General features: G+C 45.8%; 6 protein-coding genes across 6 annotated transcripts; 3 read left to right on the top strand and 3 right to left on the bottom strand.

The window, feature by feature from the left end:
* Positions 1-39: 39 nt before the first annotated feature.
* On the top strand, positions 40-2,379 carry M431DRAFT_499982 (hypothetical protein; the record flags this gene model as incomplete). Its single annotated transcript, XM_024917870.1, has 2 exons — positions 40-70; positions 161-2,379. 2 exons carry the CDS (start codon positions 40-42, stop codon positions 2,377-2,379), a joined length of 2,250 nt encoding a protein of 749 aa, XP_024769646.1.
* Positions 2,380-2,442: 63 nt separating this feature from the next.
* M431DRAFT_96453 (hypothetical protein) lies at positions 2,443-3,672 on the bottom strand (the record flags this gene model as incomplete). Its single annotated transcript, XM_024924823.1, has 1 exon — positions 2,443-3,672. One exon carries the CDS (start codon positions 3,670-3,672, stop codon positions 2,443-2,445), a length of 1,230 nt encoding a protein of 409 aa, XP_024769645.1.
* A 762-nt stretch (positions 3,673-4,434) lies between these two features.
* Positions 4,435-5,425, bottom strand: M431DRAFT_499980 (hypothetical protein; the record flags this gene model as incomplete). The annotated part of the gene is made up of 4 exons (XM_024917869.1): positions 4,435-4,575; positions 4,637-4,861; positions 4,927-5,183; positions 5,257-5,425. The coding sequence occupies 4 exons, from the start codon at positions 5,423-5,425 to the stop codon at positions 4,435-4,437; spliced, it is 792 nt and encodes a 263-aa protein (XP_024769644.1).
* Positions 5,426-6,620: 1,195 nt separating this feature from the next.
* M431DRAFT_512708 (hypothetical protein) lies at positions 6,621-8,246 on the top strand. The gene has a single exon (XM_024919890.1). It carries the CDS (start codon positions 6,718-6,720, stop codon positions 7,951-7,953), a length of 1,236 nt encoding a protein of 411 aa, XP_024769643.1. The 5' UTR covers positions 6,621-6,717; the 3' UTR covers positions 7,954-8,246.
* A 140-nt stretch (positions 8,247-8,386) lies between these two features.
* On the bottom strand, positions 8,387-9,475 carry M431DRAFT_96776 (hypothetical protein; the record flags this gene model as incomplete). Its single annotated transcript, XM_024924861.1, has 4 exons — positions 8,387-8,525; positions 8,591-8,912; positions 8,984-9,159; positions 9,225-9,475. 4 exons carry the CDS (start codon positions 9,473-9,475, stop codon positions 8,387-8,389), a joined length of 888 nt encoding a protein of 295 aa, XP_024769642.1.
* Positions 9,476-11,162: 1,687 nt separating this feature from the next.
* On the top strand, positions 11,163-12,808 carry M431DRAFT_9789 (hypothetical protein; the record flags this gene model as incomplete). The annotated part of the gene is made up of 2 exons (XM_024924973.1): positions 11,163-11,694; positions 11,754-12,808. The coding sequence occupies 2 exons, from the start codon at positions 11,163-11,165 to the stop codon at positions 12,806-12,808; spliced, it is 1,587 nt and encodes a 528-aa protein (XP_024769641.1).
* Positions 12,809-13,436: the final 628 nt, after the last annotated feature.

Here is a 13,436-nt window from a genome sequence, read left to right as displayed (position 1 = left end):
CCATCCAATTGATTAGATGCCTGAGTAATCGTTTCAACAATGGATCGCACACAACGCAGAAGCTTTCATGGTAAGCAAGCAATCCTCGGCGGGGATCAACAGCCGTATTGAAATGGGCATATTGTAGGACAGTGGACATGATCAACTAATCACGGAGCAGGATGCATGACCTGCAGGAAGCGAAAAGTCCGCTGCTCGGGAGGCAATCCGTGTCAAAACTGCGTCCGACTAAAAGCAGCCTGTATTTCATCGTTTGATAGCAATATGAGAATCTCTTTAGGCACATCCCTGGACAATCCAAGGCAGCAGGCCCCTAAGACGCTTCACTTAGCATCACATCCCAAGACGAAGCCGGATGTTGCTGGGGATGTCAGTGACCATCAGCAAACATGCGCGACAGAGTTGGACATAGGAGAACACCAATCCCCGGACATAGCTGCCATGGTGTATACAGATCTGGAAGATAAATGGCAGTCCGAATCCAATACACGGCTATCCAAATGGAACTCTGAGCAGACAACGTCATCCACACATGATATCACGAGCCTCGACAGCCAACGGCCAGAGGGAGATATTGTTGGATTGAACAGCTTCCAGATCTCAGATATCTCGGATTTTAACTTTTCTTTCGAGTCATTCTTTGACAAAGACATTGAGTTTCCCAGCTGGCCAGATTCCACATTTTCCATGGACGGGCTAGAATACCAGCTTGACGATATCGGAGAAGGCAGTCGCCGGATACAGCCGATGGAAGAGCCAGCACCCTACGGAAAGAAGCGTGCCAAAGTAACAGGCTTCCCACCGCAGCTAGAGGAAATGCCCCTGCCACACGTCAATAAAGACACTGCTTATCTGACTCATTTCGAGCGGTGGATTGCCAGCTGTGGCTACTCTCTCAAAGAGGACGGTAAAGGAAACTATCTAAGATTTGTCCTAGACTACATTCAGAGTGATCATTGTAGTCCCCATTCTCCATTCCGGTTTGCGGTCCTGGCTTGGGCTGCAAAACACTTAGCAGCAACCTCTACATCCCACGACGAATCGTGGAAAATTTACTATGCTCAAGCGATTCAAGGCCTTGGGCGTTTATCATGCTGTACTGACTCAAATGACCACTTCTTGGAGCCTAGCTCAGCTGCACCGACCGGCCAATGTGTCATTTCATCAAAAGCTGAAATCACAATATCGTCTGTGTTGTTTCTCTGCAGATGCGACGTTCTGAATGGCGACGCTACTTCGATTCTCAGGCGGTTGGACAATTTAAAAGAGCACCTAGCGTGTCATCTAGATAATACGTCTCTCTCTGCCTTGGCATGCAAATTTCTCTTATGGCTCTGCTACATCGATGTCCGCCTAAGGATATTCTCCTCACCATTATCATCCAGCAACAGTGGAGAAAGCACCGCCATGACTACGTTGCTACACGCGCTCATACGCCATCCCAGTTATAAATACATTCTATCGCATTCGCATTCATACCTGTCAGAGATTTTTGGCCAAACTTATCCTGCTGACGAGCTAGTTCAGGACGAGAAAAAAGTGCCTGTATCAGTTCGAACGCATGAAACATTTTGCCTCATTTCTAATATGCTTCAGTATCGCTCGTGGAAACATGTATTAGAACAAAACTCCAGTCTCTCGGAACACCGTGAGCTCGCAGAAGCCAAAGAGACCGCTATCAACCTCGATATACGGCGCATGGATACAGAATTTGATCTTGCAATAGCGACTAATCCTGCAGCAAATGCACTCCGTCACGTTGCCACAAGCCTGGGAAAAAACATTGTCAACAGAGGTTCCCGTAATCACACTGCCAACGGTAGTCTATCTCCGCATCCACTTCTGCCTGCAAGTATATCACGAGACATCGATCGAGCCTCGTTGCAGTGGTTATCTTGCTATGCAGCATTTCTATCTGCCAAAGTTTTATGGTCACGATTTTTGTACCCAGATATTCGTAGTGATTCGACTGCCGCAATGGCAACCAGCGGTATACTGAAGATTGCTTTACAACTTCGACAGATACACCGCAAGAGCCGGTTGGCGTCTCTAATGAAGGTACCTCGCTCAATGCTATGGCCTTTGCCCATCTTTATCGCAGGAATTGAGACAACGGACGAAATTTATGCGGACTGGATTTCGGAATTCATGGATGAAATGGCGTCGGCCATGAGTGGCTCTGCACGAGAGCGCAGCCATGCTACCGGAGAGTATATGGATACTTCAATTGGTGACAAGGGGGAAAGTTTGACTGACCACAGGCTTATCCTGATACTAATGATGCGTGTACGAGAGAAACAAGATCTCTTAGGTCGCCGTGTGGATGTCCAGGGAGTCATGGGGGAGATGGATGGTGCGAATGACATATTCTTGCTATGACCGAGAAATATATTATGCCATATACTGTTTTGCTTACTTTAATGCACAAACTTGTTCCCACGATTAGATCCTATATTGCCTTTCAAATCCAAAGTTCCAAACTTCAGCCCTACGGGTTCCATCGGAAGATTCCTTGAACCCAACATGCTGGAACACACTTGGCTCCAGCGCCCACTTGACAAGGCCACGAGCTTCTGCATAGTCTTCCAATATCATGTCTCCCGGGAAGTCGTATGGCGGATCTCTAAGCAGGGCTTGGAAACCCTCCAGGTGTCGCTGGGGAAGGACAAGTCCCTGAGCACAGCACCCGTAGTGTGGCATCTCGCGTGCTCCATGCAATGTGCTCAAGCTGAAGGGGCTCAATCTGCCGGTGAATAGACGACCAGAAAGGAAGTACAGAGCAATAAGAGCCGGCAACCAAAGACCAAAGACGAGCGCCGCAAGGTAACGCTGCGCGTGCGGTGAAACGCCGCTCGAAGCGCCGACGCGTACGTATTTCCGCCCAACCAGAAACGCAGCCAGCACGGCGGTGTATACCAGGCAGATGATTTTGGAATAGCCTAACCATTCCTCATTGTTCCATCCCATTAATATTTCCGAGTAAAACAATCGCAGGTATATCCATTCTCTCGTAGTCTCTTTGGTCTTTTGCTCGACGTATGTCAGCCCTTTTATGAATCGAGGAAACCAGTCCCTAGTGGTAACAATGTCGTCTTCCACCAGCGCAAAGTATGGGTATTCTTGCTCTCTGCACGCTTCGACTAGCGCTGAGTGGTCAAGTCTCATGTTCTCAACCCGGCCATCACCACGAATATTCCCCTCTTTCAGATCGAGCGGTATACGGCGATACTTGGTGCTTCCTTGAGGCGGCTCGCCATAGAGGAGAACCTCGTCAACAAGCGGCTCGAGCCAATTCTGTCCATAGGCAAAGTGCTCCGAGGGCGATTTATCGGCCAGTAACACCACGATACGGATAGACGCACGCTCTTCTGGCGTGAGCGTATCGGACAATGTAGCAATCGTGGAGGAAAGGAACGACTCGGTCGTGCGATTAATGCTGGGAATGCCGATGCAGAGCAGCTTGTCGACAGGTTTGATCGGTATGACTCTCGCGGGTAGATTGCGAATGTATGCGTCCGCCTCAGCCGCTCTCACACTGGAAAAGCGCTGTTCGTAGGCTCTATCGGCATTGAAAAAGATGGATGACGGGTCATCGTATGAGAAAATTGCGGAAAATATGAAGAGGAGAATCCAAAGGACGCAGAATGCTGCGTTAATGCGAGAGACGGACATGGCTGTGGTCGCGTGACGCGGACTACACGCTACGAGTACACATCTCCTCCGACTACTAAAGGATCGTTCGCTTTATGAGGAATACTAAGGATCAATTGCTAACGGAGAATATTCTCACGCCAAGAAATGTTATTCCAGTGTCTCCATAAATACGACGTTTGTGCCGGGGTATGGATTCGTGGGATGACTGTCGCTTACGAGGCGATCCTTTCGAACGCAATCCGTACATGTTTGCGGACATAAGAGGTAGTATATCTACATAAGCATATCATTAGAGCCTCATAGGCTCTACCAGGTTATCGTTTGCACAGTTTTGTTCATGTCTATACCTAAAGAAAAAATTGAACTATATACTCATGGCTATATCTACAGAGCATTGAAATCTTTGTCTTTACTCCATCTCTCACTTTCCATCCCGGCCGACACCCCACGCATCAGGGGCAGTAGATACCCCACCATTTCCCCAATGTGTCGCTACCGTCCATTCACCTACGTACCGGAAGCATTACCCTACATACAATATTTGGAGTTCAATCTGAAAGTGATCACTATTTACCCAAACTTGGAAAGGTCCATAGGCATCATAAAAAGAGGAAAAGACATAGGGAGCACTTAAATGCAGACATGCGCAGTGGGACAAATGTTAAACGCAGGCCTAGGAGAATTACCAGGTAGATCAGATTTCTTTTCTTAATGAATATACATGCTAATAGCCGTAAGTTATATACTTGAATGGTAAAACATATTGATGTTGCCGCTCAATTAACATTGGTTGAACTTAGAGTTAGAGTAAAGCCAGCCAGTCATGCGGTTGGCAATATCATTGACGTAGGATGCCGTAGCTCCTTGGCCATCATTCAAGTTCCCAGCGTTAACTGAACCGGAATTATAACAACGAGCCGCCTAGGTAAAAGACGAAGTGTCAGCCAGCTTCTCCGAACTAATCTCACTCTCTTTGACTTACCTCATAGATGTTGCCGTATTGGTTAATGCACTGAACCAGTCCATCACCTAAGGCAGTTCCTTGTGTACCATCAATGACCATCTGGGTAATACTAGATTGTTGAGCCGAGTTGCTGGCCGAATTGCCAACAAATGTCACTCCGCCATCAGACTGCATCAAGCCCGGGTTATCTGGCTGGGAGGGATCTGGGTTGTTAGTCGGGCAGACGTTGACACAACCGATGGACTTTGTAAATGTCAGAATACACACACATGCAATAACAGTCTGATGGTTGGAATTTGAAAGCTTACTTCTTGTAAAATTGTAGCGAGAATGAATCGATGATCAACTAAAGAAGTCTGGGCAACTTGCTGGATAGCATTCCAGATCAAGCCAGTTTGCTCTCCGCTGTTGCCAGCTCCAAAAGCACCAGCGCCATTCGAGCAAGATCCTATGCCGAGGTCGGCACAAGATTCGGCCATGGCATTCTTTGAGTAGTTCCACATGGCGTCAAATTCAATCCATTCAGACACGGGGGGGAAGCTCTCCCAGCCGCCATAATAGCACCCTACGATTGTTAGAGAACATGTATGGTGAAAGCACGATTACACATTGGACGCAATGTGCATTTGGGGACTTACTGTATGTGTCTGATCCAGCATTTCCAGTGCCGTCATAAATATTGGCATTGTTGTTATTGCCGGCTCCGCTGCTGAAAGCTGACGAACTGGTCACCTTTTGGCCTGAAGGGTTGGAAACAGCCAAGGCTAAGCCTGTCATTGCCAGCTGTATAGCCGCCGTGAACAACATTTTGATTTCTTTGTCTTGTGGAGTTGACTTGAAGATTGTAATGCAGAAGATGGCTAATGCAGGCTAATTCTTTGTTTTCCAAGATACATGGAAAGACCATTCTTATATAGATAATTGGGATTATATGAACACTTCTAAGTCAACAGAGGATACGGAGTAGGTGGACCGATCTAAAACCTTCGAGGAAGGCGAGTGTGACATTATTCATTCGCACGATATTTCACGATGCGGTCTACGTTGGGAATCCAGAAGATTCCCAATCTGGAAACATCAAATATATTAGGTCGAGACGTCTCTGAATATTTAATCCACCATACGATTCGTGTCGTGATGCTATCAAACGCTATTAAAGGCTTGCCGTCTTTGCCGTGAACGACGGATCTGGGGCTAGCACTAATACGAAGAATCCCCAAAGAAGAAGGAGCTTGAAGATTCTCGGCAACTCGGTCCTTTTACGGCTTATCCAGTGTAGGTCTATTGGGAGTTCTAAGTTGAGTAATTGCTTTGAGATTTATCCTCCTGCCGTAGAAGGAGCTTTATCTTGCGATACGTTTATCCAACGGGGAAATGGCCTTGACCCATGAACCATATTAATACGAGGTACAAAAATTATATGGGCCGTTGATGTTTTATTTAAAACCAATCAGTCAAGCCATTTTGCAGAAAAGATTAAAATAACATATGAATCGATTGCGATTCGATATTGTTATTGTTCTCGCTGTCGTGCGCTGCTAAAACGCTCCATCAGCCGCATTGTCTCTTGTTCACATCGAAGTCACCTGATGATATGAGACATTTGAAGGACATAGGCCTATGTCATTAGTCACCATCAAAGATCTGCAGAACACATCGCCAAGCTTTTCATGTATTAAATTCAGTAAGGTTAAATACAAGGTAATCGGCACTCTCAGATTTTGGTCTGCCTGTCGGAAAGCCTTTAATGCTACCATTGCCACTCAGGCCGCGCGTTGTTTAGTAATGGCCGGCGGGGCTTTCCCAATATTTGATGTCTTAATCCCCATTCTTTCAACACAAAGCTACAAATATCAGCAGGAAATTATTACTCATTCCCTACAAACCGTATGGGCACAAACACAAATGTTGCAGTCATTTCTCTTTGCAATCAGTGCCGATGGCGGAATGATTGATCACGTGTAGGCGGTGCACGACGTGCTGTGACTAATAAGCACTGGCCTTATAAACATTCTAATTTGACTCATCAGCGTCGTGAGGTTCCTGCAAACGTCTTATGCCGCATAATTGAAACTGTTCATTGTCGAAAACTTCGTTCAATGTCTGAGCAACATAATAATACGAAAGATTTCTTGCAAGGTGCATTGCAGAAATGCCTTCAAGATGGCGTTGAGATTGGCGTTCCTGGTATAACGGCTGCGGTCGCATCCTCGGAGGGGCTTCTCTGGTCAGGAACGGCAGGGCTGGCGAATGTGGAAACCAAAACCCCGTTTACTTTGGAACACGTCTCTGGAATTGGAAGCATCACAAAAGTCTTCATGAGTGTGGTCATTTTGCAGCTCATTGAAGAAAGGCGACTCAGCATTGATGATACTCTTCAACAGTATGTCTCTGCCGAAATTCTTCGGGGGATTCCTCATGCTTCCGGAGCTACGATCGGCCAGCTCCTTAGCCATACTTCTGGCATCCCAAGCTGGGAAGATGATCCCCAATGGATCCGGCAGGGCCGTGGGTCAGATCTTGATCCTGATAAGATTTGGACAAGCACGGAAACTTTGGACTATATCCGTTATGAGAGTGATCCGAATCTTCAAGCGCCGAATCCCCAGCCAACCCCGGGTAAATACTCTTACTCAAACACCAACTTTACCTTCCTAGGTCTGGTTGCGGAATTTATTTCCTCAGAAACAGTGTCCCTCGAAAATCATGCATCAGTTGGGCATTCAAGCGTCAAAGCTGCAAGTCTGATTCGCTCGCGAGTACTCGAACCTCTGGGTTTGAACTATACCTACCTCGAGGGGTTTGAATCGCCCCAAGCGGGTCAAATGCCCAATAGATACCACTGGGTGACCCCTACGTTCTTATCGACAGCTGGTGTCTGCCCTGCTTTCACATATCCTAAATCTCGCCCGGATCTCCTAGACGCAAGCAAATCCAACATGTCGACGGAATGGGTCGCCGGCGGCAACTTATCGCATCCAAAAGATCTTTGCACTCTGGCACTTGCTATTCGAAATGCGAAAATCTTGTCATCATCTTCGCTGAAACTCATGATGGATCTCATACCGATAACAGAGAAAGTATGGGTAGGCCATGGGATCTTCAAGATGCGGACCGCCGATGGTAATGCATGGTTTGGACACAACGGAAGTACTTTGGGGTTCAATGGAAGTATGTTCTGGAATGAGGAAACAGATGTAGCAGTTGCAGTGCTGGGAAATGTCGGTACAATGCATGCTGGGAAAGTCCCAGGTGCTGCATCGGTTGCCCTCGAGAGTGAGTTCCTGGCATTGGCAGTAAAACTTGCAGGCACATATTCCGGGGAGAAATCCTGAAGCTTTCGGAAATCGCTTGGATGCCCCAGTATGGATATCTCGAATGCATGATTTCTTATATGCCGAAGCCATACTGGCTTCTTACATTTCTTCTGAGAGTTTTAATCTTTAGTTTTGGCTCTCAGACAACGTATAGAATGCACTTCTAAGTATATTCAACACCCTATCTGTCTTATAGCATGCCAGCTTTATTTCATTTATATCGGTAACAAAACACAGCGCTGCTTGCAGACATTTCATCATCGCATCAGGAAATTCACGCGTTGAAGGGACTCAGAGTTAAAAATAAAAGCATGGAAGACAATAAAAACCATGATCATAATAATCTTCTATCGTCTTCTATACTGTAGATGTATATTATTAGAAAAGCAAAGATGTCTGCGTTCCTCAACACATAATACTTTTAGTGTAGAGTTCCTAGCTAAATGGCTTTTCAAGTCGAAAGGAATCCTTTTGCCTTTTCTAGGTTCGCTTTTACCGTATTAGCAATACCCCATACGTCTAGCATGACCATAATAGCTCTATGACCAGATTCTATCAACATTGGGATCATATCGAGATTCATAGCTGCGCTATATCATATACCATATTAGTTTGAGCATGAATAATCTTATGTATGGAGAAAAGATGAACATACCCGAAGAGAGGAACATTATGTTTTTTGCTAGCTTTGGACATGCTTTCCATGGCAGCCGCTAGAGTAGGGTGAGGTTGTCCCAAAGTTAACTCCAGTCCCGCATCTGCCATGAAGTCTCCAGGCCCGAACATCAGTGCTGAGACTCCGGGTATGGATGCAATCTCATCCACATTTGCGATACCTTTGACGCTCTCTATTTGTGCGATAACGGCGACATGTTTGTTCGAGGTTTTCATATTGAACGCATCATTCGCATATAAAGACGCGTCTGAGATACCGGGAGTGAAAACCCATGGGCTGAATGAACGACCACCAAGAGGAGCTAATTATGCCGTTAATGGTAAGCCAAAGTCTCTTTTTCTGTTTCTGTTATTTTGAATCCATCGTACTCACGGTAGTAAATTTTCTTCATGAATTCTTCAACCTCTTCTTTGCTTTCACAGTGTGGAATGATGATGCCAGCAGCGCCCGCGTCCAATGCCGTAGTTAAAGAAATCTCATCTTCTTTTGGCACTCTGACAATGGCCATCGTCTGACCCTCAGAGTGGTGCTGGGCTGCATGAATGACGCTATGGTAGTTAGCTAATCCGGTCGATGAAAGGGGAAATTGGATCTAGTCCATAGGATGCCATACTCATGGAGCACCAAACGGTCAAACATGCCATGTTCAACATCAAACCATACAAAGTCTGGTCGGGTAGAAGCATAGACTTTCGTTAAAAATGGGCTCGGAACCCCCTGTGCAACACCGAATAAGGTCTTTTTAGAATCCTTCTGAGCCTCTCGCAAAGCCTCCTGTAGGTTTCCGGGATATGTTAAGAGTGCCGATCTCCATTTTGCCTCCGTATGCAAATTGGTTTGTTCGAGGTACCCTTTGCCTGACATGCTGGATATATAACTTGTGTTTTTGTTTCAGTAGTTGACATAGATTGATAGTTCTGCGGCTACACGGAAGGGAAATATGATAAGGAACTGGAAGAACTCCTTCATATTCTTATATAAATCTGGTAAGTCTGGGTATTATGGAGATGTGAGCATTTAGTCAAAAGGAGAAAGCAATGCGGTGTAAGATTAATCTGGATTCCAGGATATAAAGTTTTGTGGCTGCAACCTAAGACAATTCGATGTGTACAAAGTAATATATTCAGCAACGCTCCTGATTAGTGCTTATCTAATTCTTACTATTTCCATATTCTCTTTCTGCGCAATATTATTTACTTGTTGATCGCTCTTCGCGTCTCGATCGTATATAGAAAGTTAATATGCTAGTGCTGAGCTGTGAGTACCTATAGAAAATAAATCTAGTAAAACAAGCTCTTATCTGTCATGATAGAGGATGAAGCCTCAGGCCAGACGGAGTTTGCAAACTCATTTATTTCCGAATCACAACAGGTGGACGGAGCGGACTGCTACAGCAATGGCATCTCAAGCGATATAACTAGAGTGCTCTAAAATTCCAGTTAGCTTAAGGGGATGCTCAAGCAACAGAGATCGCAATATGACTATTCACACAAAAGCTAAAAATAAGTCCATTATTTATTTAAACCAGATTGCCCTTTGAGCGGCTATAATAATTAGGTATTTGCGTGTGCATAAGGTGTTGCTATATAGCTTGGCATGTTTAGGCTTTTATACCCTAGGCTGTTCTTGGTGTTCTTCGTTCACCCAATGTCAGTGCCAAGTCAGCATCTCTATCGAGGCAATTAAGTGGGAGAACGAGTCGATTTCCAGATGAGCAACCTCAATGTACGGCAGTAGACTTACTGGATACACAAACGCAAATAAAAGCAGCTAATTTCTCCGCACACTCTCAGCATCCTCCATTGATGTGCGGCGACTACATAGCATTTGATTCCAATTTAATAAAGTCTCATACCATCTTTAAAGAAAAATTCCGACTCCAAAGCTACTGAAGAGAAGTACTAATAATAAATTTACCCTGGTAGCTGGGGGAAAACGGGTGGAGTGGGTGGTTAGAATAGCCTTCTACATACGGAGTAGAGAGATCGACAAAAGAAACTGTACCGATCTATCGGGCTATTCTTAACACTGTTGTTGATCGATGCTACTGTACCTTTCACATTTTCCGGCGCGAGAATTCCGATATTTGTTCAACGTCATCATACTCCTTTAGCAACTCTGACAGTCGTCTCTTTGCACAGTAGCAAAATACCTGGTGCTTGAATGGTACGCTGGAAAGGTGAGAATTTTCCAAGCCGCATCATCGATTCCTTGCGCCGGTTTCAGATCAAAAAGCGCCATGATGAGATGTCTAGATTAGAGCATTCGTGTCTTAATTTCTCAGCTCAGGTCCCTTTGATCGGTGATGGTGCTTACCAAACCAGCATGTGTGCCTTATTCCCCACACGGGAGTTGGGAACTCCCAATAGTTATTTGGGCATCTCCGCAGATTGGGCTCATCTACTACTGCGGGGGTGAATGATGGGAATATCTTCAATCTTTAATAAAACACAATCAGCCTCCCTCAATAAGAATCTCAAGCCCTGCTTATAATTGTGCGACCCTCGCATCCTGAAACGGGTATCAACATTACTTTTTAAGCGAATTGAAAATGACACAAGACTCAAACCCAACCGCGGCGAGCTTGCTAGGCTCAACCTCTACCCATTTTCCTCAAACTCATGAAAAAATATCCGACCCAAAGGACACGCCATACTTTATCGACAATGAATTCCGACTGTCTCAATCAAAGAATTTCATCCTTGTCCATGATCCTGCGACAAATAACTTGGTTACTAGAGTACCGATGATGACCAGTGACGAATTACAGCTCGCAATTGAATCGGCGCAGAATGCCTTCAGCTCCTGGAGCAAAACCTCGATAATTGCCCGACAGCAGATCATGTTTCGTTATGTCAGTTTGATCAAAGAGAACTGGGATAGACTCGCTGCTTCCATTACCTTGGAGCAGGGCAAAACATTTGCAGATGCGCGAGGCGATGTGCTGCGCGGGCTGCAGGTTGCAGAAGCCGCATGCGCCGGCCCCGAGTATATGAAGGGAGAAATTCTGGAGGTCGCCAAGGACATGGAGACCAGGACCTACAGGGAACCTCTTGGTGTTATCGCCGCAATCTGCCCATTCAGTATGTTCTTCTACTTCTCATCCAACACCCAGTATGATTCTAACAAATATCGCGTAAAGATTTTCCTGCAATGATACCTCTTTCGTGCATACCGATTGCTACTATTACTGGAAATACAATGGTGCTAAAGCCTTCTGAGAGAGATCCCGGCGCTGCGATGATTCTTGCTGAATTGGCCGAAAAAGCCGGGTTTCCAAAGGGCGTTATCAACGTGGTACATGGCACACATGATACCGTTAATTTTCTCATCGATTCTCCCGTTATCAAAGCCATTAGTTTTGTTGGAAGCAACAAAGCTGGAGAGTACATCTTCACACGTGGCTCCGCAACTGGGAAGAGGGTGCAGGCAAACTTGGGCGCAAAGAATCACGCATTGATCATGCCCGATTGTGACAAAGAAGCGGCTCTGGATGCCATTGTCAGTGCTGCCTTTGGAGCTGCAGGACAGCGTTGTATGGCACTGTCCGTAGCAGTATTTGTGGGGGAGAGCCGACAGTGGCTTGATGAACTCGTTCAGAAAGCGAAAACTCTACGAGTTGATGCGGGCTTTGAGCATGGTGCTGATCTTGGTCCTGTTGTTACACCCGAGAGCAAAGCGAGGATTGAATCACTAATTGCGAGTGCCCAAGTCGAAGGTGCTCATATCCTTCTTGACGGTCGTGGTTATAAGCCAGAGAAGTATCCGAATGGCAACTGGGTTGCTCCAACGATAATCACCGACGTCAGGCAATCTATGCAATGCTATAAAGAAGAGATATTCGGCCCGGTACTAGTATGTGTCAATGTTGACACTCTTGAGGCAGGTATTGATCTCATTAACGGGAATGACTACGGGAATGGTGCTGCTATTTTTACTTCCTCAGGCGCAGTTGCAGAGAAATTCCGGCGCAACATTGAAGCAGGCCAGCTGGGCATAAACGTGCCAATCCCGGTGCCTCTTCCAATGTTCTCATTCACAGGAAATAAGAAGAGCGTAGCTGGAGGGGGGGCCAGTACTTTTTACGGGAAACCAGGAGTGAACTTTTACACTCAGCTCAAAACCGTCACATCTAAGTGGTCAAGTGCAAGTATTGTACCAACCAAGGCGGTGCTATCGATGCCGACTGGATCATAGAATAACCGTTACATATACATACAATGATTAGTGAATAATGGAATATGAGATGAACCTATACATACTACGTTGATTGGCAATTTAGCGGAAGCAAAGAAATAAGACCCAACAGTGTGCTGTTTTGGAACCCACGAATGTCATATCGATATTTCATGAGATCGCTGAGCTTTTCTATCCGGATTCATTTATGATGCGCCAATGCGTTCAGCTTATGAAGCTAGCTCTGCGGAGATCGACTGTCGTGCCCTCTTGTGAATATGGCGTTGGTGAAGCAGCGTATTACAAGGGCTCGGACGCGGGCTTTTTGTTGAGCTCGATCCAAACTCAGGTCAATACGCTATGTCCGTAGGCAGGAATGAATGGCAGCTCCCCTCAGGCAAATATTCCCTACCATAAGTGGTTTTCGATGAGGTTACGGCACACTCAGAGTATGTAATTGGCGAAGGCTTTGGCAACGTCTTCCCGACGCCATCATACCAAAGCGACGCCGTGTCTGCATACTTCAATAAGGTACAACTTCCATTCAATGGATATAACAAACGCACAATAAACGTAGATTACAACGTCATATGAGATGGTTTCTATTGGAGGCAAGTCTAAGCTTATTTGGATGTCGCCACTGTTGGAC

Source organism: Trichoderma harzianum (genome assembly GCF_003025095.1).
Source record: "Trichoderma harzianum CBS 226.95 unplaced genomic scaffold M431scaffold_16, whole genome shotgun sequence".
Taxonomy (NCBI): Eukaryota; Fungi; Ascomycota; class Sordariomycetes; order Hypocreales; family Hypocreaceae; genus Trichoderma; species Trichoderma harzianum.
This window is presented reverse-complemented; position numbering and strand designations above follow the sequence as displayed.

Excerpts from the sequence above, each read along its gene's own strand:
- M431DRAFT_512708 (XM_024919890.1), top strand. The coding sequence starts at position 6,718 with ATGTCTGAGCAACATAATAATACGAAAGATTTCTTGCAAGGTGCATTG.